This window comes from Babylonia areolata, chromosome 13, assembly GCF_041734735.1.
Source record: "Babylonia areolata isolate BAREFJ2019XMU chromosome 13, ASM4173473v1, whole genome shotgun sequence".
Lineage (NCBI taxonomy): Eukaryota > Metazoa > Mollusca > Gastropoda > Neogastropoda > Buccinidae > Babylonia > Babylonia areolata.
Genome location: NC_134888.1, coordinates 3,855,167 through 3,880,237, shown reverse-complemented (window position 1 = coordinate 3,880,237; position 25,071 = coordinate 3,855,167). Strand labels below are relative to the sequence as shown.

The 25,071-nt window shown below is 41.7% G+C and overlaps 1 protein-coding gene across 1 annotated transcript in view; it reads right to left on the bottom strand.

The window, feature by feature from the left end:
- Window positions 1-8,813: 8,813 nt before the first annotated feature.
- LOC143288993 (DNA polymerase alpha catalytic subunit-like) overlaps window positions 8,814-25,071 on the bottom strand; it is a 77,640-nt gene continuing 61,382 nt past the window's right edge. The window contains exons 33-40 of the mRNA XM_076597734.1: window positions 22,339-22,470; window positions 19,917-19,992; window positions 18,162-18,260; window positions 16,703-16,911; window positions 14,297-14,425; window positions 11,335-11,451; window positions 10,280-10,373; window positions 8,814-9,284 (exon numbers count right to left, since the gene is read on the bottom strand). Coding sequence (XP_076453849.1) covers window positions 9,115-9,284; window positions 10,280-10,373; window positions 11,335-11,451; window positions 14,297-14,425; window positions 16,703-16,911; window positions 18,162-18,260; window positions 19,917-19,992; window positions 22,339-22,470 — 1,026 coding nt within the window. The 3' untranslated portion in view covers window positions 8,814-9,114. The remainder of the gene's footprint in view (window positions 9,285-10,279; window positions 10,374-11,334; window positions 11,452-14,296; window positions 14,426-16,702; window positions 16,912-18,161; window positions 18,261-19,916; window positions 19,993-22,338; window positions 22,471-25,071) is intronic.

The window sequence follows — 25,071 nt, the reverse complement described above, 5'->3', positions numbered from 1 at the left end:
CGCATTCTGTGATATTTCACTTTATTCGGTTATGAAAAGGTAACTGTCTCCACTTCACCACTCCAAACCCTCTGCACAGAACCACCCCCTGAAAACGGAGTATGGCTGTCTGCAGGGCGGGGTAAAAACCGTCATACATGCTAAACGCATTCTGTGATATTTCGCTTTATTCAGTTATGAAAAGGTAACTGTCTCCGCTTCACCACTCCAAACCCTCTGCACAGAACCACCCCCCGAAAACGGAGTATGGCTGTCTGCAGGGCGGGGTAAAAACCGTCATACATGCTAAACGCATTCTATGATATTTCGCTTTATTCGGTTATGAAAAGGTAACGGTCTCCACTTCACCACTCCAAACCCTCTGCACAGAACCACCCCCCGAAAACGGAGTATGGCTGTCTGCAGGGCGGGGTAAAAACCGTCATACATGCTAAACGCATTCTGTGATATTTCACTTTATTCGGTTATGAAAAGGTAACTGTCTCCGCTTCACCACTCCAAACTCTCTGCACAGATTGTTAAAAAAAACAAAAAAACATTATTTTTGCAATAATTATCATTTCATATTTTCTTACTACTCCCGTTTCATTGGGATACCTTGGAAACTGGTTTGATTCTGATTTTTTTTGTTTTATTATTTTTCTTTATTAATAAGCATCCCCCCCCCCCCCCCCGCCCCCCTTCCCCTATTTCATTTTAAAACACAAGAAGAATGTGTTTTGTCCATTTTCCAACCGCTCAATAATTTTATATGCTAATATAGAGTTTTTCCTTTCTACCTCTGCACCTTTACAGTGCAGTACAGAGGAATGGCTAATCTTGTATCTATTTCACACGTCACTCATTAGCGTATATATGATTAGATCTTGCAGTTCTGGTAACACAAATCCCTTTTCATCCTTATAATCAGTCTTTCAGATGTCATATTATTAGTGCCTTTTTTTAAATTTTTTATAGAACAACCAATTCTGGTTTAAATAAGACACTTGCATATGATTAGATCTTTTAGATGTCATATTATTAGTGCCTTTTATAGAACAACCAATTCTGGTTTGAATAAGACACTTGTATATGATTAGATCTTGCAGTTCTAGTAACACAAATCCCCTTTCATCCTTATAATCAGTCTTTTAGATGTCATATTATTAGTGCCTTTTATAGAACAACCAATTCTGGTTTAAATAAGACACTTGTATATGATTAGATCTTGCAGTTCTGGTAACACAAATCCCCTTTCTTCCTTATAATCAGTCTTTTAGATGTCATATTATTAGTGCCTTTTATAGAACAACCAATTCTGGTTTAAATAAGACACTTGTATATGATTAGATCTTGCAGTTCTGGTAACACAAATCCCCTTTCTTCCTTATAATCAGTCTTTTAGATGTCATATTATTAGTGCCTTTTATAGAACAACCAATTCTGGTTTAAATAAGACACTTGTGGCCAATGCTTTTAAATTTTTTTTTTTTTTTTAATTCTGGCTTTCTCAAGCTGTTTACTTTTGTGCAGCATTGTTTTTAGAATAAAAGTTTGTTGACACTTTGTGCTTTTTCTTGCAGTTGTTTTCCGTTTCTCTTTGTTTCGTTTATTGTTTGTTTGATTTTTTCAAGTCATCAGTGATAATGTTGCTGTTATAGATTTTATTGCTGTGATTTTATTATATTTTATGAATCATACCTGTCTTTCTGAATTAGTGACGATGGTGTGATCAGGTGTTATAATTTGTGATCTGATAATTGTTTGTTTTTTTTTTTTTTTTTTTTTTTTATGAACCCTACTTTTCTGAATGCATTTTCAAGGTAGTATTGGGGACATTGATTTCAAAATAAAACATATTAACAATGAATTGTGTTACTTTCCGAAATCTTTGATAATGATCTGGACTCGATTTCTCAGTTCTATTTCTCTGATTTTTGTAATTTTTTTAAAAATGAACCCTACTTTTCTGAATGCATTTTCAAGGTAGTATTGGGGACACTGATTTCAAAATAAAACATATTAACAATGAATTGTGTTACTTTCCGAAATCTTTGATAATGATCTGGACTCGATTTCTCAGTTCTATTTCTCTGATAATTGTATTTAAAAAAAAAAAATGAACCCTACTTTTCTGAATGCATTTTCAAGATAGTATTGGGGACATTGATTTCAAAATAAAACATATTAACAATGAATTGTGTTACTTTCCGAAATCTTTGATAATGATCTGGACTCGATTTCTCAGTTCTATTTCTCTGATAATTGTATTTAAAAAAAAAAATGAACCCTACTTTTCTGAATGCATTTTCAAGGTAGTATTGGGGACACTGATTTCAAAATAAAACATATTAACAATGAATTGTGTTACTTTCCGAAATCTTTGATAATGATCTGGACTCGATTTCTCAGTTCTATTTCTCTGATAATTGTATTTTTTTTTAAAAATGAACCCTACTTTTCTGAATGCATTTTCAAGGTAGTATTGGGGACACTGATTTCAAAATAAAACATATTAACAATGAATTGTGTTACTTTCCGAAATCTTTGATAATGATCTGGACTCGATTTCTCAGTTCTATTTCTCTGATAATTGTATTTTAAAAAAAAATGAACCCTACTTTTCTGAATGCATTTTCAAGGTAGTATTGGGGACACTGATTTCAAAATAAAACATATTAACAATGAATTGTGTTACTTTCCGAAATCTTTGATAATGATCTGGACTTGATTTCTCAGTTCTATTTCTCTGATAATTGTATTTTTTTTTAAAAAATGAACCCTACTTTTCTGAATGCATTTTCAAGATAGTATTGGGGACATTGATTTCAAAATAAAACATATTAACAATGAATTGTGTTACTTTCCGAAATCTTTGATAATGATCTGGACTCGATTTCTCAGTTCTATTTCTCTGATATTTGTAATTTTTTTTAAAAATGAACCCTACTTTTCTGAATGCATTTTCAAGATAGTATTGGGGACATTGATTTCAAAATAAAACATATTAACAATGAATTGTGTTACTTTCCGAAATCTTTGATAATGATCTGGACTCGATTTCTCAGTTCTATTTCTCTGATTTTTGTAATTTTTTTAAAAATGAACCCTACTTTTCTGAATGCATTTTCAAGGTAGTATTGGGGACACTGATTTCAAAATAAAACATATTAACAATGAATTGTGTTACTTTCCGTAATCTTTGATAATGATCTGGACTCGATTTCTCAGTTCTATTTCTCTGATAATTGTATTTTTTTTAAAAATGAACCCTACTTTTCTGAATGCATTTTCAAGGTAGTATTGGGGACATTGATTTCAAAATAAAACATATTAACAATGAATTGTGTTACTTTCCGAAATCTTTGATAATGATCTGGACTCGATTTCTCAGTTCTGTTTCTTTGCTCTCTCCACATTGGATTACCTTGTTGAGTGGAAATTATACAAATAATGAGGCCAGGAGACGATATGATTAACAAACAGTAAAGAGTGGTAACTCTCTCCATTACACAAGGTACACAACTTCAAGTCAGTGATGCTTACACTACCGATTCAGCTAGCACACAGGTAAATAAACTACCGAGGCAACCATGTATTTGTTCTGTATTGTCCATGTGTTCTGTGTGGCTTATTCAGGATTAAAGAGGCTATGCCAGTCTTGAATAAAAGCTCATTTGTGTTTGCACATTTCTTCTGTCTTTGCTGCTGTGTGCACATGTCAAATGATTGGTATAAGGACAGGCCCGGCGCTTCCTTTTTTGAGGAAGTGTCTGGGTTTGTTCCAATGTACCTTTTATTTACCTGTGTGCTAGCTGAATCGGTAGCGTAAGCATCACTGACTTTAAGTTGTGTACCTTGTGTAATGGAGAGAGTTACCACTCTTTACTGTTTGTTAAACTTGTTGAGTGGCACGAAAGATAATGGGTCCATGATAATAATGTGAATTCATATCGCGCTCTAAAAAAGGGTTATAGGCACTGTCCAAAAACAGGTTAACACACACACACAGATGGAAAGTACGCAATGAGAAAACTTGAGCGGCAAGATAATGGGTCCATGATAATAATGTGAATTCATATCGCGCTCTAAAAAAGGGTTATAGGCACTGTCCAAAAACAGGTTAACACACACACACAGATGGAAAGTACGCAATGAGAAAACTTGAGCGGCATGGTGATGCTCTACATTAATTTAAAGAAGTGTGTTTACAGTTGATACTTAAATGAAGCAGAAGATGAATTCCTAATCTGCAGAAGGATTTCTTTCCAGACAGCTGGGCCATGAAAAGAGAAAGAATGCTGACAGAAGGACTTTGTTCTAACTTCTTCTTCTGCTTTCGTGGGCTGCAACTCCCACGTTCACTCGCATGTACACGAGTGGGCTTTTACGTGTATGACCGTTTTTACCCCACCATGTAGGCAGCCATACTCTGCTTTCGGGGGTGTGCATGCTGGGTATGTTCTTGTTTCCATAACCCACCGAACGCTGACATGGATTACAGGATCTTTAACGTGCGTATTGATCTTCTGCATGTGCTCACACACGAAGGGAGTTCAGGCACTAGCAGGTCTGCACATATGTTGACCTGGGAGATCGGAAAAATCTCCACCCTTTACGCACCAGGCGCTGTCACCGTGATTCGAACCCGGGACCCTCAGATTGAAAGTCCAACGCTTTAACCACTTGGCTATTGCGCCCGTCACTTTGTTCTAACAAAGGGGATGGGAAACAGACAAGTATCGGAGAGAAAAAAAAAAAAAAAAAAAAAAAAAAAAAGTTCACAGGACGGGATGAAAATGTGGATGATATCTGCAAGATATCTCAAGGAAGTGCTACATACAGCTGAAAAGCAGATAGATGCAAGTTAGTGCTTAGTTCTTCTGATGGTTCAGGGTGTTGGTAGTTCAAATCCTGGCACACATTGTGGGGTAAGGCTAGAGATAACAACTCTATCACCCAGATCAACTATGTGCAAACATGACAGCATCTTAACAGAACAAAAACAAAGAATTTTAAAGTTTGATGATAAAAAATAAAACAGCTAGAGTTGAAACATTCAAAAGTTGAACAAAAAAGAGACAAATCCATGGATGGAAGTTTTTGCACATTATACAGATTTTCGTATTGGCATTTAGGTGAATTTTAAAAAAAATATATTATTTCTCCTTTACTTTATTTCAGTATAAAGACACACACTTCAGTTCAGCAGCCCACTGGCCCCAGTCTTCTGTTGCGCACGCGTGTATGTGTTTACATGCGCGCACATGCTTGCATGCGTGCGTTGAGAAGGAAGGAGAAGAGGTTGACAAGAAAAAGGTGGAAAAAGAAAGGGGGGAGAGCGTGGTGGAAATGGAGGCGGGACATTGTAAAGAAAGGGAGGGAACACAGAAATACTGTTTGCAACCAACATTAACTCTCTCCGGAAGAAGGAATGAGTGAGCATTCCTACATAAAATGTATTTGGTTTCAGACGACGGAATGGAATAGCATTTTCAAGAAATAAAAATCCATCACACGCTGTACACGTGATTTTGTGATTAGCCAAGCAGAGTGCGCTATTCTGGGTCTCTCCACAATCGAATGGTATGATTGGCCAGCCTGCCATTTGTGGCCTGTCTCGCACACACACTGACAAAGTCACTGACTGGTCGTCTGCTCACGTGCCAGCCTGTTAGCAAAGCGGGCTCTTCTCAAAATGTTGTGGAGAGAACAAGGCAGCGACGGCAACATTTTAGTGTTGCTGAAGTACTTGAAATGCTACAAACTGAAGGGTCGGACATTGAAGAGGTGGATGATGACGAAGAAGAAAGTGAATTTAATGCAGAAAGCGAGCATGGGTATGGTGATTCGGGGTGAAAAATTGGCATTATTTTCTACATATGGCAAAACTGTAAAAATAAGATGAGAAATTTGATTTTTTATATATATATATAATAGCTCAACACATAATAAACCAGTTCTCAAAGTTTCATTTTCTTACTCTGTATTTTGTATTTTTTGTAATTTTTTTCCAAACCCTTACAAATGGGCCGTCTGTGGGGAAAAGCAAGGGAGAAAACTTGTCGTCCCGAGTGAGTTAATATGACAATGAACAAATTCTCACTTTCCAAAAGATATATATAAATCTTTAATTAACTGTCAATTCAACTAAATTTCACATTCTTCTATTTTTAAATTTAATTCTTATTTCACAATTGGTCAACACCATGTTAAAAATCCAGTTATTATATCAGAACAATATCAGAATAACAATCTGTCCATTCAGTTTCTTACCTGAACACTTGGAAGCATGCAACCACTGTTAACCCCTATCATTTATTCACCAGCTAAAAATATTTCAAGACCTTCCCTGATGCAAGTACAGAAAAACACTATTCATATCTAAAACACATTTGCATATATCTACAAATATTATATTCATTAAAGTTTTGTTTTTGTTTTCATCTTTGTTCTGAAACCATCACTTCAGATCCACAGATGTTTATGACAATAGAAAGATTTTTTTCTTCCAAAGTTAATAGATAAATTATCTGCTATATATGAAAAGCGAAAGACAATGATTTGAAAAAAAAAGTTATCAGCTCTTGAGCCAAAATTTGCAAATAATTGGTATCTAATGTGTCACGGCAGATATAAAAAGAGTGCCCTGACCACCGCTTTATCGGTGGTAGAGAATTGCTATTGGTTGACTTATATTGAAATCGATCTTTTTTTATCCCAAGCACAAGCAAAAACACAGTGAAAAGGCATGGCCATGTTGGTACTACGTTCACTGACGTCAGAATATTACGGTTTTTCTGACTGGCTCTTCAATATAAGTCAACCAATAGCAAAACACGACAAGTGTTTACGCACCGCTCAACCAGTGGCTAGGCGTTATGTCATTTTTCTCTTCCACCGGTAAAGCGGTGGTCAGGGCTGAAAGGGTTAAGCAGAATAAATAATCATCACTGTTTCTTTAGCAGCGTGCTTGGACCTCAAACATACACAAGAATTCAATAAACATTATAAACAAAACATAAGTAAACAGATTTCATACATACATTCATACAAGCATAAAATGTACAGATACACAAGAGATTATTAATTATCCACATAGAACTAAACTTGGCGAGGGGCCAAGTCTGTGTATCTGATTACCAGAAACACATGAAATAAATGCATCTTCAGACTCTACATGTCACGATCACACTCTGCACACTTCCCGAAGGTTCACTTATTTTGTCTGCATGTTCATAAACTGTGCTGACCTGAAACATGGGTGGACACTGCACACAATTCACTCTGTACATGCTGTTGTAAAAAAACAAAAACAACAAACAAAAACAACACCACGACAAAGTAAGCGAATGGAACACACTCATCTCTCTCTCTCCTTAAGAACCATAGATTATATTGTCAGAAACATCCCTGAAAAAAAAACATGCGAAACAAATGCATCTTCACAGATGTCCAACTCCACTGACCACACTCTGTACACTTGTCAATGGATCATTCATCATGTTTACATTTTCATTAAAAAAAAAAAAAAGGTTAAAAGTCCCATAAGTCCACTCCCACATGGAGTGCAGTGATGGCCTAGAGGTAACGTGTCCGCCTAGGAAGCGAGAGAATCTGAGCGCGCTGCTTCGAATCACGGCTCAGCCGCCAATATTTTCTCCCCCTCCACTAGACCTTGAGTGGTGGTCTGGACGCTAGTCATTCGGATGAGACGATAAACCGAGGTCCCGTATGCAGTATGCACTTAGCGCACGTAAAAGAACCCACGGCAACGAAAGGGTTGTTCCTGGCAAAATTCTGTAGAAAAATCCACTTCGATAGGAAAAACAAATAAAACTGCATGCAGGAAAAAATACAAAAAAAAAAAAAAAAAGGGTGGCGCTGTAGTGTAGCGACGCGCTCTCCCTGGGGAGAGCAGCCCGAATTTCACACAGAGAAATCTGTTGTGATAAAAAGAAATACAAAATACAAAAAATGCTGTTATTTTTTAATTTAAAATGTTTAAAAAAAAAAAAAAAAGTCACTGGATATGTACACTAGAGAATTACACTTTGTCAAACCCGGATGGACTGTTGGGTTGTTTCCCCGATTGAGGAGAGTATGAAACAACATTGGTCTGCAACCCTCCAGTCTGCCTGACACAGCGACTGTCATGTGGACTACTGGCCTTGTGGGTCACATGTCTGACCCAGGAAGCTAGAGATTCTGAGGGTGCAGGATCGATTCCCACAATCACAAGAATTTTCTACCCCTCCACGAGACCTCGAGTGGTGGTGGTGTGGATGCTAGTCGTTTGGATGAGATGATCAACTGAAGTCCCATAAGTGGCATGCACTTAGTGCACGTAAAAGAACTCACAGCAACTAAACAGTTACTTTCTACACCTCCACTAGACCTCGAGTTGTAGTCTGGACGCTTGGGTGAGATGATAAACTGAGGTCCCGTATCTGGCATGCACTGAAAGCACACGTAAAATAATTTAAACAGAGATGTTGCGGCATGCGCTTGGCAACACGAAAAAGAACCCACGGCAACAAACGAGTAATGCGAAGATCAGGCATCTCCGCAACCATCACCACCACCCCCAACTTTTTTATTTTAATTTATTTTTTTAATTTAAATACAGACATGGAGTAGTTTTTACACCTCCATGAAAGTGAAGATTTCAAGAACTCGGGGTGGGAGGTGTGTGTGTGTGTGTGTGTGTGTGTGTGTGTGTGTGTGTGTGTGTGTGTGTGTGTGTGTGTGTCTGTCTGTCTGTCTCTGTCTGTGTGTGTGTGTGTGTGTGTGTGTGTGTGTGTGTGTGTGAGAGAAGGCAGACCAAAGTGATGACCTGGCTTGGAAAGAGATGTTCACTTGTCCTGGAGACGTTCACTTGTCCTGTAGACCCCATCACTTGTCCTGTAGATGTTCACTTGTCCTGTAGACCCCATCACTTGTCCTGTAGACCCCATCACTTGTCCTGTAGACGTTCACTTGTCCTGTAGACCCCATCACTTGTCCTGTAGACGTTCACTTGTCCTGTAGACCATCACTTGTCCTGTAGACGTTCACTTGTCCTGTAGACCCCATCACTTGTCCCGTAGACCCCATCACTTGTCCTGTAGACGTTCACTTGTCCTGTAGACCCCATCACTTGTCCTGCTTGAGGACGAAGAGTCCGTGGAAGAGGCTGCTGAGGTCGACCTGGGAGTAGGCGTTGTTCCTCTGCCAGTGGTCCACCAGGCCCTTCAGGGTGCGGTATGCTGCTGGCACCTTGCCGGCCATGTCTGCGTCCTTCAGTAGCTGGCCCTCTGCTGACGCTGTGGGGGAAAAAAAAACCAAAAACCAAAAACACATTAATGTATATATATATAATGTATATGCCACAGACGGGGGGCAGCAGAGAAAGAGCTGGTCCGACAACGTCAAGGAATGGACCAAAATGACGATGCCAGATCTCCTCACGACAGCTGCCAACGGCGTGGCGAGCTATGACATCTTCCTCATGTCCCCCCAACAACCCCAGCAGTCAAGGGAATGAGTGAGTGAGTGATAACATATATATATATATTTGTATAGCGTCTATTCCCTCTATTTGCTCAAGGCACTTTGCATTTATGAAAAAGTTACAATTTACATGAACCACTCACCCACGCCCCAATTCCTCATACATGCAAAGCAGATGCTGTGATAAAAATTTTTTCTTTCTTAAATAAGAAAAAAAAAACCACCCCACAATAATATACATTTGTATAGTGTTCTTTCTCTCTAAGAGCTCAGGGAAGAAAAAGTGACAAATTACATGATCTACTAAACTCGACACCCCACCCCACCCCACCCACCCCCCTCTCATACTATGTACACACAAAGCAGACGCTGTGTTAAAAGAAATAACATAAAATAACAGTAATAACATACATTTGTACGGAGTCCTTTCTGTCTAAGAGCTCAGGGCGCTTTGCAGGGAAGAAAAATTTACGAATTACATGATCTACTAAACTCGACACCCCACCTAACCCACCCCCCTCTTTTTCCATATACACACAAAGTGGTAAAAAAACCCAAAAAAAACCCAGTAATAATATACATTTGTATAGAGTCCTTTCTTTCCAAAAGCTCAGGGCGCTTTACAACAAGGAAGAAAAAGTTACAATTTGCATGAACGACTTATGACCACTCTCTCCTACCCATTTTCCTGTCATTCCTCTTACAAAGCTGCGGTAAAAAACGACAACTACCCCCGGGAGAGAGCGAGAGAGAGAGAGAGAGAGAGAGAAAAGCGACAGAGATCGACACACAAAATGAGAAAACCAACCTCTATCGGAGGAGGTGAGCAACGTCTTGGCTTTTTCCACATCAAATATGTACTGGTAGAAACACAGTTGAGTGTACAGGGCAGAGTCGGAATACTGAAAATAAAAAAAGCAAAAATAATTCTAACTGAACAATAGATAATCATACATTACAAAATTATGTTTGAATTAAATAAAATCAACTTTTGGCATGCATGTATGTGTGTGGGTGTGTGGTGTGCACAATCTGTGTGGAGTGTGTGTGTGCGCACAAATGTGTTTTGTGTGTGTGTGTGTGTGTGTTGTGTGTGTGTGTGTGTGTGTGTGTGTGTGCGCGCGTGCGTGCGTGCGTGCGTGCGTGTTGTGTGTGTGTGTGTGTGTGTGTTGTGTGTGTGTGTGTGTTGTGTGTGTGTGTGTGTGTGTGTGTGTGTGTGTGTGTGTGTGTGTGTGTGTGTGCGTGCGTGCGTGCGTGCGTGCGTGCGTGCGTGAACTGCTCTCTGATGCAGAATCCTGCTGGACAAGAGTGGTCAGCATGTTGTGACTGTAAAGGTGCTGACCCCTGGACTCACGATTTCCACAGCCCCAGAGATGCCAATCCCTGTCAAGTGTTTGCAGGAACTATCAGGAAATTTGGTAGGAACATTTTGAATTTGGTAGGAACACTCAAACTCCGAGCCACATCGGCAAACAAGCACAGACGCAGTTTGATCGAGACACAACTTGATTCAGCCACGTTCTCGCTTGTTCGGGTAAACAACTAAGCTGATTGGTCCAATCAAAGCTGTTGCAATGTAAACACGCACGCAGTTAGCTAAGCATCATTACGTAAGACCAAGGTTAGTAGTGACTGCCCTGGCCTCGTGATTGGTAGGTCTAGAGCGTCTGGATAATGTTACGACAGGAAAGCATGTGAACATGCTATGTCATCGAAAATGAACTCGTCGGAACAATTTCGACGTTGGCGTAACGTCAGAACAAACTGCGGTCGAGCGTAACAAAATACAGCAAAATCATAACAGCTGGCATCTCTGAGAGTCTGCGGCACGGCTGGGCAAGGCGCCCTGCTGCCATCGCTCACCTCCCGGTGTAAGACTCCCCGCCTGCACACGACGCAGATCGGGTGACCTCGATGAAAGGTCAGAGGCAGCTTCCTCATCCTGGCTCCACACGCCGAGTCTTCGCACTTTAGCCAGCCCTGAAACCACCACATAAACTGATAAATTAAAAAAAAAAAAAAGAAAAAAAAAGAATAAGGAGTATAATCATAATAACAACAGACAGTACTTATATAGCGCAAACTCCACATGCAATGGGCTATGAGCACCGTACATGAAACAACACATCAACAATACATGAATATATATATATATATATATATATATATATATATATATATATATGAGTCAGTCATAGCCCCGTACATGAAATAACACATCAACAATACATATATATATATATATATATATATATATATATATATATATATATATATATATATATATGAGTCAGTCGTGTCCAACTATGACCATCAGAACAGCAGAGGAGGCAACTGCTGTTCCGACTATTTGGGCTAGAATTTGATTATAGTGGAGAGTGTCTTGCCCCAAGTTACATCCCCACTCTCTCAGCCAAGAGGGTTTTAGGACAGTCGGCGTTGGGATGGTTCCCAAAGGCCAACTAGCCCACAAGGCTGCAGCACTAAGAGCCAGTGCAATTTTGCCTCCCAGTTTGAGAGTCAAAGTCCTTCACAAAAGACTAAGCTGTAAATGGTTTCCCATCGACTGGAGAAACCACTGACATCAACAATAGTGCATAATAAAATACCGCTGCAAGATATGTATGTGTATCTATACACCAAGACGGGCGCAATAGCCGGATGGTTAAAGCGTTGGACTTTCAATCTGAGGGTCCTGGTTTCGAATCTCGGTGGCGCCTGGTGGGTAAAGGGTGGAGATTTTTACGATCTCCCAGGTCAACATATGCGCAGACCTGCCAGTGCCTGAACCCCCTTCGTGTATATACACAAGCAGAAGATCAAATACGCATGTTAAAGATCCTGTAATCCATGTTAGCATTCGGTGGGTTATGGAAACAAGAACATACCCAGCATGCACACCCCCGAAAACGGTGTATGGCTGCCTACATGGCGGGGTAAATAAACAAAGCGGTCTCATACACTAAAATGTTAAATATTACATGTTTGTCTGAGTGTGTATGTATGTGTGCCTGACATCTGATTGAATGACACAGGAAACGAATGATGAGCGCCCATTGGCAGCCGTCAGTCGGCTCTACCCAGGTAGGCAGCCTGTTGTGTAAATGACCCCGTGTTTGTAAAGCGCTTAGAGCTTGGTCTCCGACCGAGGATAGGCGCTATATAAGTGTCCATATCAAAAAGACAATTGCAGGTTGCAGGTATTATCACACACACACATAACAAAAATATCCTACACACATGCACACACCCACGCCTGCACACACACACACAAACATCCACCTACAGTCACACACACTAAACGACGACTTCAGAAAAGGGCACAGTGGGGTGGGTAGAAGGAGAGAGACTTTTATTTTCTTCTTCTTCTTCTGCGTTGGTGGGCTGCAACTCCCACGTTCACTTATATATACATGCGCATGCCCACCGAATGCTGACATGGATTACAGGATCTTTAACATGCATATTTAATCTTCTGCTTGTGTATACACACAAAGGGGGTTCAGGCACAGGCAGGTCTGCACATATGTTGACCTGGGAGACGGGCGCAATAGCCGAGTGGTTAAAGCGTTGGACTGTCAATCTGAGGGTCCCAGGTTCGAATCACGGTGACGGCGCCTGGTGGGTAAAGGGTGGAGATTTTTACAATCTCCCAAGTCAACATATGTGTAGACCTGCTAGTGCCTGAATCCCCTTCGTGTGTATATGCAAGCAGAAGATCAAATACGCACGTTAAAGATCCTGTAATCCATGTCAGTGTTCGGTGGGTTATGGAAACAAGAACATACCCAGCATGCACATCCCCGAAAATGGAGTATGGCTGCCTACATGGTGGGGTAAAAACGGTCATACACGTAAAAGCCCACTTGTGTGCATATGAATGAACGCAGAAGAAGAAGAAGAAGTTGACCTGGGAGATCGTAAAAATCTCCACCCTTTACCCACCAGGCGCCTTCACCCGGGACCCTCAAGATTGAAAGTCCAACGCTTTAACCATTCGGCTATTGCACCCGTCGGAGAAAGACGACAACACACAGGATCTTGGTTTATCGTCTTATCCGATCCGAAAGACTAGACGCTCAGTTTGATTATCCAGTCAAACTTGGGAGAAAGGGAGAGAGTGGGATTCGAACCCACACCCTCACAGACTCTTGATATTGGCAGCTGAGCAACCACACCATTCTGCACTGTTTCGTATGTATCCTGTATACCTGTCTGCTGCTATCTGTGTGGAGACGGGGTCTGTAACTTTTCAGCGCGTGCGGCTACTAGGTCACCACCCCCCCCCCCCCGGCAGAGGAGTAGACGGCACAATTTATGATGCGAGGATGGATGGTTGCTATAGCGTCGGTCTTCCCCCCATCCCCGCGTCGTTACCCCTCTCCGTCAGCAGCTGGTCTTATTCACCCCCCCCGCCCTCTCCCCTACCCGGCCTACCTCATGTCTGATTCATCGAAGATGGTTATTTAGTTACAGAACGCTTTGGTCTGAGATATAGCACACACACAGAGTGATGCACACACACACACGCGCACCTCCCCCTACACACACACACACACACAGTGATGCACACACACACACACACACACGCACCCCCCCTACACACACACACACACAGTGATGCACACACACAGTGATGCACACACACACACACAGGCACCCCCCCCTACACACACACGCACCCCCCCTCCCCCCCCCCCCCCCCCCCCCACACACACACAGTGATGCACCCCCCCCCCCCCACACACACACACACAGTGATGCACACCCCCCCCCCCCCCCCCCCCCCCACACACACACACACACAGCTGCACAAATCACTCACAGCATAATACTTGGTGACATGGGTTCGGATCTCCTGAAGCAGTCGGTTCTGCAGGTATGCCATGTGCAGGTAGGGTCTCCCCGAACAGCTGGTCCTTTGGCATTGCGCCAGCACGTAGCACGTCTGGGCCTGCAACACAGCCACACCACACCCTCAGCTTTCTGGGGTCCATGGTTCCAACCTCAGCAACACCTGGCAGATGTGATTTTTTTTTTTCTATTCTCTCTCTCTCTCTCTCCTATTATGGGTAAAATGAATAATGATAGATTGCCACAAAAAGCTTATGACATGTTGTTTAATTTAGACTTGAAGGGAAAAAATAACTGGGTTTCTAATGTACGATTATGTATATTTGAACTTGGTTTTGGGTATGCTTGGGTTAATCAAGGAGTAGGTGACGATAAATTATTTGTGCGAATTATCCGCCACCGACTGATTGACTGCTGATGGCAAGATTGGGAAAACCACATTAAATATAGTGACAGATTTGATTTATATAGAGTGCATAGTTCGACTCATTTAGTGAAGAAATATCTGTCTCTGAATTTAGATCGTTATTTACGATTTATCTTGACCAGATTTAGATTTGGCATAACCGAAATTAATGTTCATCAGTTTCGCTATAACAAAAGAAATAAATCTGCTTTGTTATGTCCATTGTGCAAAGTCTCTATTGAAGTTGAAGTTCATTTTGTCTTGATATGTCCTGCTTTGCATCATCTTCGTGTGAAATTCTTACCAAAGAAGTATTATACAGATCCATGTTTGTTCCGATTAGGTCTACTGATGGCTTCTAGTAATGAAAATATCGTTCGTAGTTTGGCACTTTATCTGTTCAAAGCATTTCAGCTGCGAGTATCTCTTGTATCATAAATTTTATGAGGACCTGCGGTGCTCATCTGTGTATTGATTATTAACTGTTGTTGCCCCTCTTCACATGGGGCCAAGGCCCTTAAATGAATAAAATATCTCAGTCTCAGTCTTCTATTCTGGGTGTTTGTTTTGCTTTCGAGTTGTATGTATTTGTAGAAGATTCTGGAAACATCAGCTTTTAGTGAATTACAGAATGTCAACAACTATCTACCTGAAGATCTAGTCATCAACCCCATCCACATGTAATATGCAGCTTCTGTTCAAATGTGTGTGTGTGTGTGTGAGACAGTTTGTGCGTGCGTGCATGTGTGAGTATGCACAAGTTTTTATATTGATATGCACTTGTATGTATCCTAATTTCTACTGTATCTGTGTTTGTGGACGATTTTCAATTCATGTTTGTATCTTATCATGTACCCCCCCCCCCCCCCCCCATATTCCTTGTGACCCTGGTACGCTTGGTAATAAAGACATATTCTATTCTATCAAACATACCCTGCATGCATTACATTGAAAGTAGCGTACTGTTTGAACAGCAGTTCCCTGCTGTGAGGAATGCAGACATCTTTTTCTTGAAAGTCACTAAGTCATTCTGTTAGATGAACACCCCAGTACTCGCAATGAGGGCAGCTGTATGTTGCAGGTCCTCTACGCAGCCTTAGCACTTCCGGCGCTACAGCGCCACCCTTTTTTTTTTTCTGCGTGCAGTTTTATTTGTTTTCCCTATCAAAGTGGATTTTTCCACAGAATTTTGCCAGGAACAACCCTTTTGTTGCCGTGGGTTCTTTTTAACATTAAGTGCATGCTGCACACAGGACCTCGGTTTATCGTCTCATCCGAATGACTAGCGTCTAGACCACCACTGAAGGTCTAGTGGAGGGGGAGAAAATATCGGCAGCTGAGCCGTGATTCAAACCAGCCCGCTCAGATTCTCTCGCTTCCTAGGCGGACGCGTTACCTCCAGGTAATCGCTCCACACCTATCGTCTGGCTGTCAGTCAGAAGACAGATTCGATAACTTTCCATTCACAGAAATCAACGAATGATGGAGATGTTGTCTCCTGAACACACCCTGAAAACAGAATCATCTGCCCACAGCCAAGGCTCTCAGATCCTTCAACACTAACGCACACACACACACACAAACGAAAGTGTGTCTTCAGAAGTGACTGAGAACATTGATGTTTTTGACTTTTTGCATTCATTATCAGTTGTTTCGCTTGTCAGTTTAACGACTTCTCTCTTATGAAGTCCTTTAAGTAATTTCCTGTAACTGTATTTAGAGGGGTTTTTTTTGGTTTGTTTGTTTTGTTTTTCTTCCAAATTTCACCCACATTTTTACCCTCATTTGCCCAGTTTCCCCCAACCCTCCATTCATCCACATCTCCCACTCCTTCTAACCGATAATACTCAGATGTATTCATAAATACTTTAACAAAATGTCTTCAATCACCGATATGTGTCACGGGACATTAAACAAAAATTCCTCCTCCTCTTCCACACACACAAACACACACGCACAAGCCAAACCCACCTTGCCCGAGGGCTGATCGGGGGCGATGGAGGTGAACACCCCGTCCACAACGTTCTCCATGCCGCAGCCCTCCGCGGGGCAGACGAACTTGAAGCGCGTGCAGTCCCGGTACTTCTCCTCCTCCGTCATCAGGGCGGCCAGCAGGGCATCCTCTTCGTCTGCGTCACCGTACCGCTGCTGGCTGTGTCTGTAGGGTGCGGGGTCGAGTCCTGGGGTCGTGCACGGGTAGAGTTAGTTTGTGCCTTACTGAATCCAAGTGAGTGCCTTAAATGTTAAGTCCGTGCCAAATGTAAGTCAGTGCCTTGCCTCATGAAACAAAAAGGGAGCATGTCAGTAAATAAAAGTGAGCCCTTTACAAAATGAAAGTGCCCTACGTAAAGTAACAAAACAGTGAGCACCTTACCAAATGACAGTGTGAGCACCTTACCAAATGACAGCACCTTACCAAATAACAGTAAGCACCTTACCAAATGACAGTGAGCACCTTACCAAATAACAGTAAGCACCTTACCAAATAACAGTGAGCACCTTACCAAATGACAGTAAGCACCTTACCAAATGGCAGTGTCAGCACCTTACAAATGACAGTGTCAGCACCTTACAAATGACAGTGTCAGCACCTTACCAAATGGCAGCTAGCACCTTACCAAATGACAGTGAGCACCTTACCAAATGGCAGTGTCAGCACCTTACAAATGACAGTGTCAGCACCTTACAAATGACAGCACCTTACCAAATGACAGTGAGCACCTTACCAAATGACAGTGAGCACCTTACCAAATGACAGTGAGCACCTTACCAAATAACAGTGAGCACCTTACCAAATAACAGTGAGCACCTTACCAAATAACAGTGAGCACCTTACCAATTGACAGTGAGCACCTTACTAAATAACTGTGCACCTTATCAAATGGCAGTGAGCGCCTTCCCATACAGTGAGCACCTTAACAAACAACAGTGAGCGCACTACCCAATAAAAGTCAGCACCTTACCAAATAAAAGTCAGCACCTTACCTTACCAAATAAAATTGAGTACCCTACCAAATACGAGTGAGTGCCTTACCTTACAAAACACCTTACCAAATAAAAGTGAGCACCTTACCTTAAGAAATAAAAGTGAGCAGCATACCAAATAAATGTGAGCCCCTTAACTCACAAAACATAGGAGAGTGCCTTACCAAATAAAAGCAAGCACCTTACCAAGTAAAAAAGTCAGCACCTTACCTTACGAAACAAGAGTGTTAAATAGCAGTGGTGAGCACCTTACCAAATAGCAGTGAGCACCTTACCAAACAAAAGTGAGCGCCTTACCAAACAAGTGAGCACCTTACCAAACAAGTGAGCACCTTACCAAACAAAAGTGAGCGCTTTACCAAAGAAAAGTGAGCGCCTTACCAAACAAGTGAGCACCTTACCAAACAAAAGTGAGCACCTTACCAAACAATAGTGAGCACCTTACCCAAGCATTCCGCCAGACGAGCACGGTCAGTGCCCTCTATGGGCTCACACAGTCGGGCCACCACCGGGAGGATCTGATTGTCCAGGTAGTAATGCGTGTCTGCACAGTAGAATACAACAAAAAGTTAGGGCGGGTTGGCGTTGTTGAGAGGGCCAGAAGTAGAGGGCCCAGAGTGTCAGCGAATCGATTGCGATCGTGCCTTAATTTCAGCACGATTCCCCAATCGAGCTACATAATTATGTGACCTGGTTGGAGACATAATTTGACAACAAACAAGAACGCCAGAGAATCGACAGACAGGCAGAAAATATGAAAAAAAACCTTAGCCGTATGAAGAGCACAGGAACAGGAGTCATGATGGCTGCCAGAAAAAGAGTGCGCTAGCCAGCGGGACAAAGGGGAGGTTACCTACTTCTGGGAGGTTATCGGCCATAGTTTCGTTTTCTCCGCATAGGCGGATAGTAGTTTGCACAGGACAGGAATGTCAGACCCCTGCCGGAGTCTGCACTAGTTGGGTCACGGTTAAGTATGTGTAATTAACAGTTCTTTACAATTTTTTTTTTCCACACCTGTATACTGTAAGCCAGCAACTGCTAAAAATGAACAACACGACCATCCCCATTTGCTCATGGGTGTGTGCGTTGTGTATGGCCGAGTGTGGTGAGTCATTTTTTCTGGTTTGGTTATTAATCAAGGAGTCAACAGATAAAACTCTTAGGAACGCATGACAATGAGAAAACAATATATAACAGAGCAGCTAATAGCTAAAAATCCATAATATGCATGACAATTAGACAAGAACACAAAACACAGCAGTTAGTTGTCAAAATATCAACAACAAAAACCACAATGACAAACCTTGTGGTGTGCTGAATCATTTTAGACAGGAATCATACATAGGACTGATATTTTATCTAAAGACAGAGGAAAATCATACAACATGGAAACGATATTTTGTCTAAAAACTGAGATAAAATACAACATGGAATGATATTTTATCTAAAAGACAGGAGAAACATACAACATGGAATGATATTTTTATCTAAAGACAGTGAGAAACATACAACATGGAATGATATTTCATCTAAAGACAGGAGAATCATACAACATGGAACAATATTTTATCTAAAGACAGTGGAGAAACATACAACATGAAACGATATTTTATCTAAAAACAGGATAAACATACAACATGGAATGATATTTTATCTAAAAACTGAGAATAAACGTACAACATGGAATGATATTTCATCTAAAGACAGTGGAGAAACATACAACATGGAACGATATTTTATCTAAAAACAGGATAAATATACAACATGGAATGATATTTTATCTAAAAACAGGATAAATATACAACATGGAATGATATTTTATCTAAAAACAGGATAAACATACAACATGGAATATTTTATCAAAAAACAGGATAAACATACAACATGGAATATTTTATCAAAAAACAGAATATACAGCATTTACATCAGCGCTTGGCAGATTAACATCACCCTGCCTCCTAAGCATCTGGACAGCATGAGAGATTTTAACCAGTTTTTAAATCTGTAGATACCTGTTGTGGCTACTCATTAAGACCTGAACCCGTAGGAAAAACTGTTAGGTCAATGTGGTGGCCTTTTATACTATTTTTGCGCTCTCCCTGTTCCATCGCGTTTATAGCCGATGATTGGCTCCTGCGACATATACATCCAGATCCAGATCCAGGTATTTTATCCAAAGACAGAGGAGAAACATACACACCTATTTTCAAGGCATCATTCTTGGCCAGCTCCTCTGGGTGGTAGGCACGCTGAGTTGCCGAAAGAGTGGAACCATCCTGTGGAAGCCCCATACATATACATTAAGAGTCAAACCCATATATATATACATCATGTGTCAAACCTATACATATTGATTGATTGATGTGGATACTTCTATAGCGCCTATCCTCGGTCAGAGACCAAGCTCTAAGCGCTTTACATACACGAAGGACATTTGCACCACAGGCTGCCTACCTGGGTAGAGCCGACTGATGGCTGCCACTGGGTGCTCATCATTCGTTTCCTGTGTCATTCGATCAGATTTCAGACGCACACACATACACACTCAGACAGACATGTAACATTTTACGTGCATGACCGTTTGTTTGTTTTTTATTTACCCCGCCATGTAGGCAGCCATACTCCGTTTTCCGGGGTGTGCATGCTGGGTATATTCTTGTTTCCATAACCCACTGAACGCTGACATGGATTACAGGATCTTTAACGTGTGTATTTGATCTTCTGCGTGCGCATACACACGAAGGGGGTTCAGGCACTAGCAGGTCTGCACATATGTTGACCTGGGAGACTGGAAAAATCTCCACCCTTTACCCACCAGGTGCACCGAGATTCGAACCCAGGACCCTCAGATTGAAAGTCCAGCGCTTTAACCATTCGCCTATTGCACCTGTCATATATACATCATGTGTCAAACCAAACGTCACAACATTCCTCATATTTTTATACAGTCATGTACATTCAGGTTTTTTCTTTTATTTCTGAACAACCATTGCAGTAATACTCTCCCTTAGAATTGTAAATTAAATAAAACAAAACAAAACAAAATAAAATGAAATAAAACAAAACAAAATAAAATGGTTGTTCATCTGCAACACTCCATCAAGTCCACTCATGCTACGGGTGTGAGGTGAATGATTTTTGCAATACTGAAAGGTTCTCAGCTTGAACCTAGGGTCACCATTTAATTAGGGGTGTGTATCTTAATACCGAAACAAAGTAAAATAAAGGGGGAGGGGATGCATATCTTAATACTGAAACAAAGTAAAATAAAGGGGGGGAGGGTGAATCTATTATGCCAACATGGAAATTTATATGATAAGGAAACACTTTCTTCCGGACTATACTGATCCAGACATGCTAATTTATCAGCATTAACAGCTGCCTAAACTTAAGAACAACCCCAAATTACCATCAACACTTGCCACATCACATTTGCCCGCCGTCATAAAACTGCAGCATACATAGACTGAAAACAACAAGAAAAAAAACAACCTCTGTGTTTATCACAGAGCTGCAGAAAATATTTGCACCGATTTTGCCTTTGGCGATTTAACTCGTTCAGCCCTGCGCTCAAGCAATGCCCTGGTGACAAAATTTCGTGGTGGCGGTCTCCACTCTGGGAGGGACGCTCACTTAGTTTTGCTCTGCAAGGAAGCCATTATTGTCGTTAGTAGGGGGCTTAATAGGTGGTGTCTTAAGTACGTTGAATCAGAACAGGTACCACTGAACACCACCAAAGCGACTCAGCAGCAGTGCAGGGTCTCCTCTGGTGTGTGGTCTCCTGGCGACCTAACATCGATGGTTCCCTGTGGACTGCCGACGCTGGAACTGCGACGGACGAACCCGGGTGTGGCCGTGTATGGAGGAATCTAAATGAGCGGCATGGGAGTAATGCCATTGAAATGGTGCAAATGATGGGGCAGCAAAAAAAAACCCCAAACTTTCACATATAGTGCACATTCCTACATTGTAAATACATAAACCGCAAGCAAAGAGAACTAATTTATACACCATTTACAGCTGTGTCTCCACGTATCGATTTGGAAGAAGAAGAAAAAAGAGAGGTAAATTTCAGCATATTTTCTTAATGCTGTGATATTTTTTGTTGGTTTTCCAGAACAACAGCGGGCAATGAGGATGGATTGATTGACTGATTGATTGATTGATTGATATGGATACTTATATAGCGCCTATCCTCGGTCGGAGACCAAGCTCTAAGCGTTTTACAAACACAAGGTCATTTTACACAACAGGCTGCCTACCTGGGTAGAGCCGACTGACGGCTCTCATCATTCGTTTCCTGTGTGATTCAAACAGATTTCAGGCACGCACACCTACACACTTAGACAAACATGTAACATTTAACATTTTACGTGTATGACCGTTTTGTTTATTTACCCCACCATGTAGGCAGCCATACTCTGTTTTTGGGGGTGTGCATGCTGGGTATGTTCTTGTTTCCATAACCCACTGAACGCTGACATGGATTACAGGATCTTTAACGTGCGCATTTGATCTTCTGCGTGTGTATACACACGAAGGAGGTTCAGGCACTGGCAGGTCTGGAAGGTCAGGATGGAAGAAATGACTGCTGATCCAAGACACACCAGCAAGCAACTTACCGCACAAATCACGTAGGACACGGTGTCCCCCGCGCGTATCTTCTTGCCGCCTTTCGTGTTGAAACGAAGTGCCACCTGCACGTGGGACTGGTTCTTCTTGTCTGGGTAATCTTCCGGGTTCTTCATCAGTTGCTGTACACACACACACACACACAGGGTGATGGATACTGTGATACATCCTACAGAAAAACTTAAATTACTCACCTATACATTCTGCAAAAGAAATTAAATTACTTATCAGTATCAGTATCAGTAGCTCAAGGAGGCATCACTGCGTTTGGTCAAATCCATATACCCTACACCACATCAGCCGTGCAGATGCCTGACCAGCAGCGTAACCCAACGCGCTTTGTCAGGCCTTGAGAAAAAAAGAAGAAAAAAGAAATAAAATAAAATAAAATAAAATAACAAAAATTGAAAAAAGAGAAAAAAAAGAAGAAAAAAAAGATAACACATAAAAATACTACTAATAATAATAATATTCATAAGGCGCAAAATCTTGATGAAGTCAACTCTAAGTGCACATAAAAAAAAAAGGAAAAAAAAAAGAAAAAGACAACAATGATGATAAATAAGCAAATAAATGTAAAACATGCAGACACACATTCACACACACACACACACATGCACGACAGATATGCAACAAACATGCAGTTTCACAGATATGAAAGCACGATCAAATACACATAAACGTACATGAGCACCAACACACACACACACAATTACCCTGCACCTCCCTCCCCCATCCTCCACACACTCATTTCTAGGCTAAATATCGCAGCTTCGACGGCACAAACACACCAACACTACCCTGCACCCCCCCCTACCCCCTCCACACACTCATTTCTAGGCTATATATCGCAGCTTCCACAGCACAAACACACCCACACCCATATTACCCTGCACCCCCCCCCCCCCCCCTCCTCCACACACTCATTTCTAGGCTATATATTGCAGCTTCCACGACACACCCACACACAGAACACAGGTCCTGATAAAATAAAGGCCGAGACAATAATTGCTCAAAAAAAGAACGACACTGTTTCAGACTTCCTGGACCGAACACTAGAGGATGCAGTTTCTTTTCTTCGTATTAAGCAGAGTGAGCAATCATTATACTTGTACTTTCTTCCTTTCTGAGTTCTATGTTCTCTATTCTTTTTTTTTTGTTTTCTTCTTTGTGTGTGTGTGTTTGTTTTTATACATCCGTACTCCAAACTAAGTTTACATTTGGGCCAACAGCAAAGTGAGAGCTGTATTATCAATGGTTTCTCCAGTCAATGGGAAACCATTTACAGGTTAAGTCTTTTTGTGAAGGACTATGACTCTCAAACTAGGAGGCAAAATTGCACTGGCTCTTAGTGCTGCAGCCTTGTGGGGTAGTTGGCCTTTTAGGAACCATCCCAACGCCAACTATCCTAAAACCCTCTTGGCCGAGAGAGTGGGGATGTACTTGGGCAAGACACTCTCCACTGTTATCAAATTCTAACCCAAATAGTCGGAACAGCAGTTGCCTCCTCTGCTGTTCTGATGGTCATAGTCGGACACGACTGACTATCATATATATATATATATATATATACTCCAAACAAAGCCTCACGGGCATAAATGTGTAGAATGAATAGGGAGATGTGTGCATTACTGTGGTGATGAGGAACAGTTCCCTGAGAGTGAAATGTATTTTGTATTTGTATTCTGTATTTCTCTTTTTATCACAGCAGATTTCTTTGTGTGAAATTCGGACTGCTCTCCCCAGGGAGAGCACGTCACTACACTACAGCGCCACCATTTTTTGTGTGTGTGTGTGTATTTTTTTCTTGCGTGAAGTTTCATTTGTTTTTCTATCAAAGTGGATTTTTCTACAGAATTTTTGCCAGGAACAACCCTTTTGTTGCCGTGGGTTCTTTCATGTGCGCAAAGTGCATGCTGCACATGGGACCTCGGTTTACCGTTTCATCCGAATGACTAGCGTCCAGACCACCACTTAAGGTCTAGTGGAGGGGGAGAAAATATCAGCGGCTGAGCCGTGATTCAAACCAGCGAGCTCAGATTCTCTCGCTTCCTAGGCGGACGCGTTACCTCTAGGCCATCACTCCACATGGGGAGTTGTGTGTTACTTTGCTGATGAAGAATATGCGTTACCTTGGTGATGTAGAAGTTCAAGGGGAGTCTTCTTCTTCTTCGTTCGTGGGCTGCAACTCCCACGTTCACTCGTATCCACATGAGTGGGCTTTTACGTGTATGACCGTTTTTACCCCGCCATGTAGGCAGCCATACTCCGTTTTCAGGGGTGTGCATGCTGGGTACGTTCTTGTTTCCATAACCCACCGAACGCTGACATGGATTACAGGATCTTTAACGTGCGTATTTGATCTTCTGCTTGCATAGACACACGAAGGGGGTTCAGGCACTAGCAGGTCTGCACATATGTTGACCTGGGAGATTGGAAAAATCTCCACCCTTCACCCACCAGACGCTGTCACCGTGATTCGAACCCGGGACCCTCAGATTGACAGTCCAACGCTCTAACCACTTGGCTATTGCGCCCGTCTCAAAGGGAGTCAAATGGGGAGATGTATCTGTTACCATGGTGATGTGGAACAGTTCAAGGAGAGTGAATTGAGAGATGTATCCGTTACCATGGTGATGTGGAACAGCTCAAGGGGAGTGAACTGAGAGATGCATCCGTTACCATGGCGATGTGGAACAGTTCAAGGAGAGTGAACCGAGAGA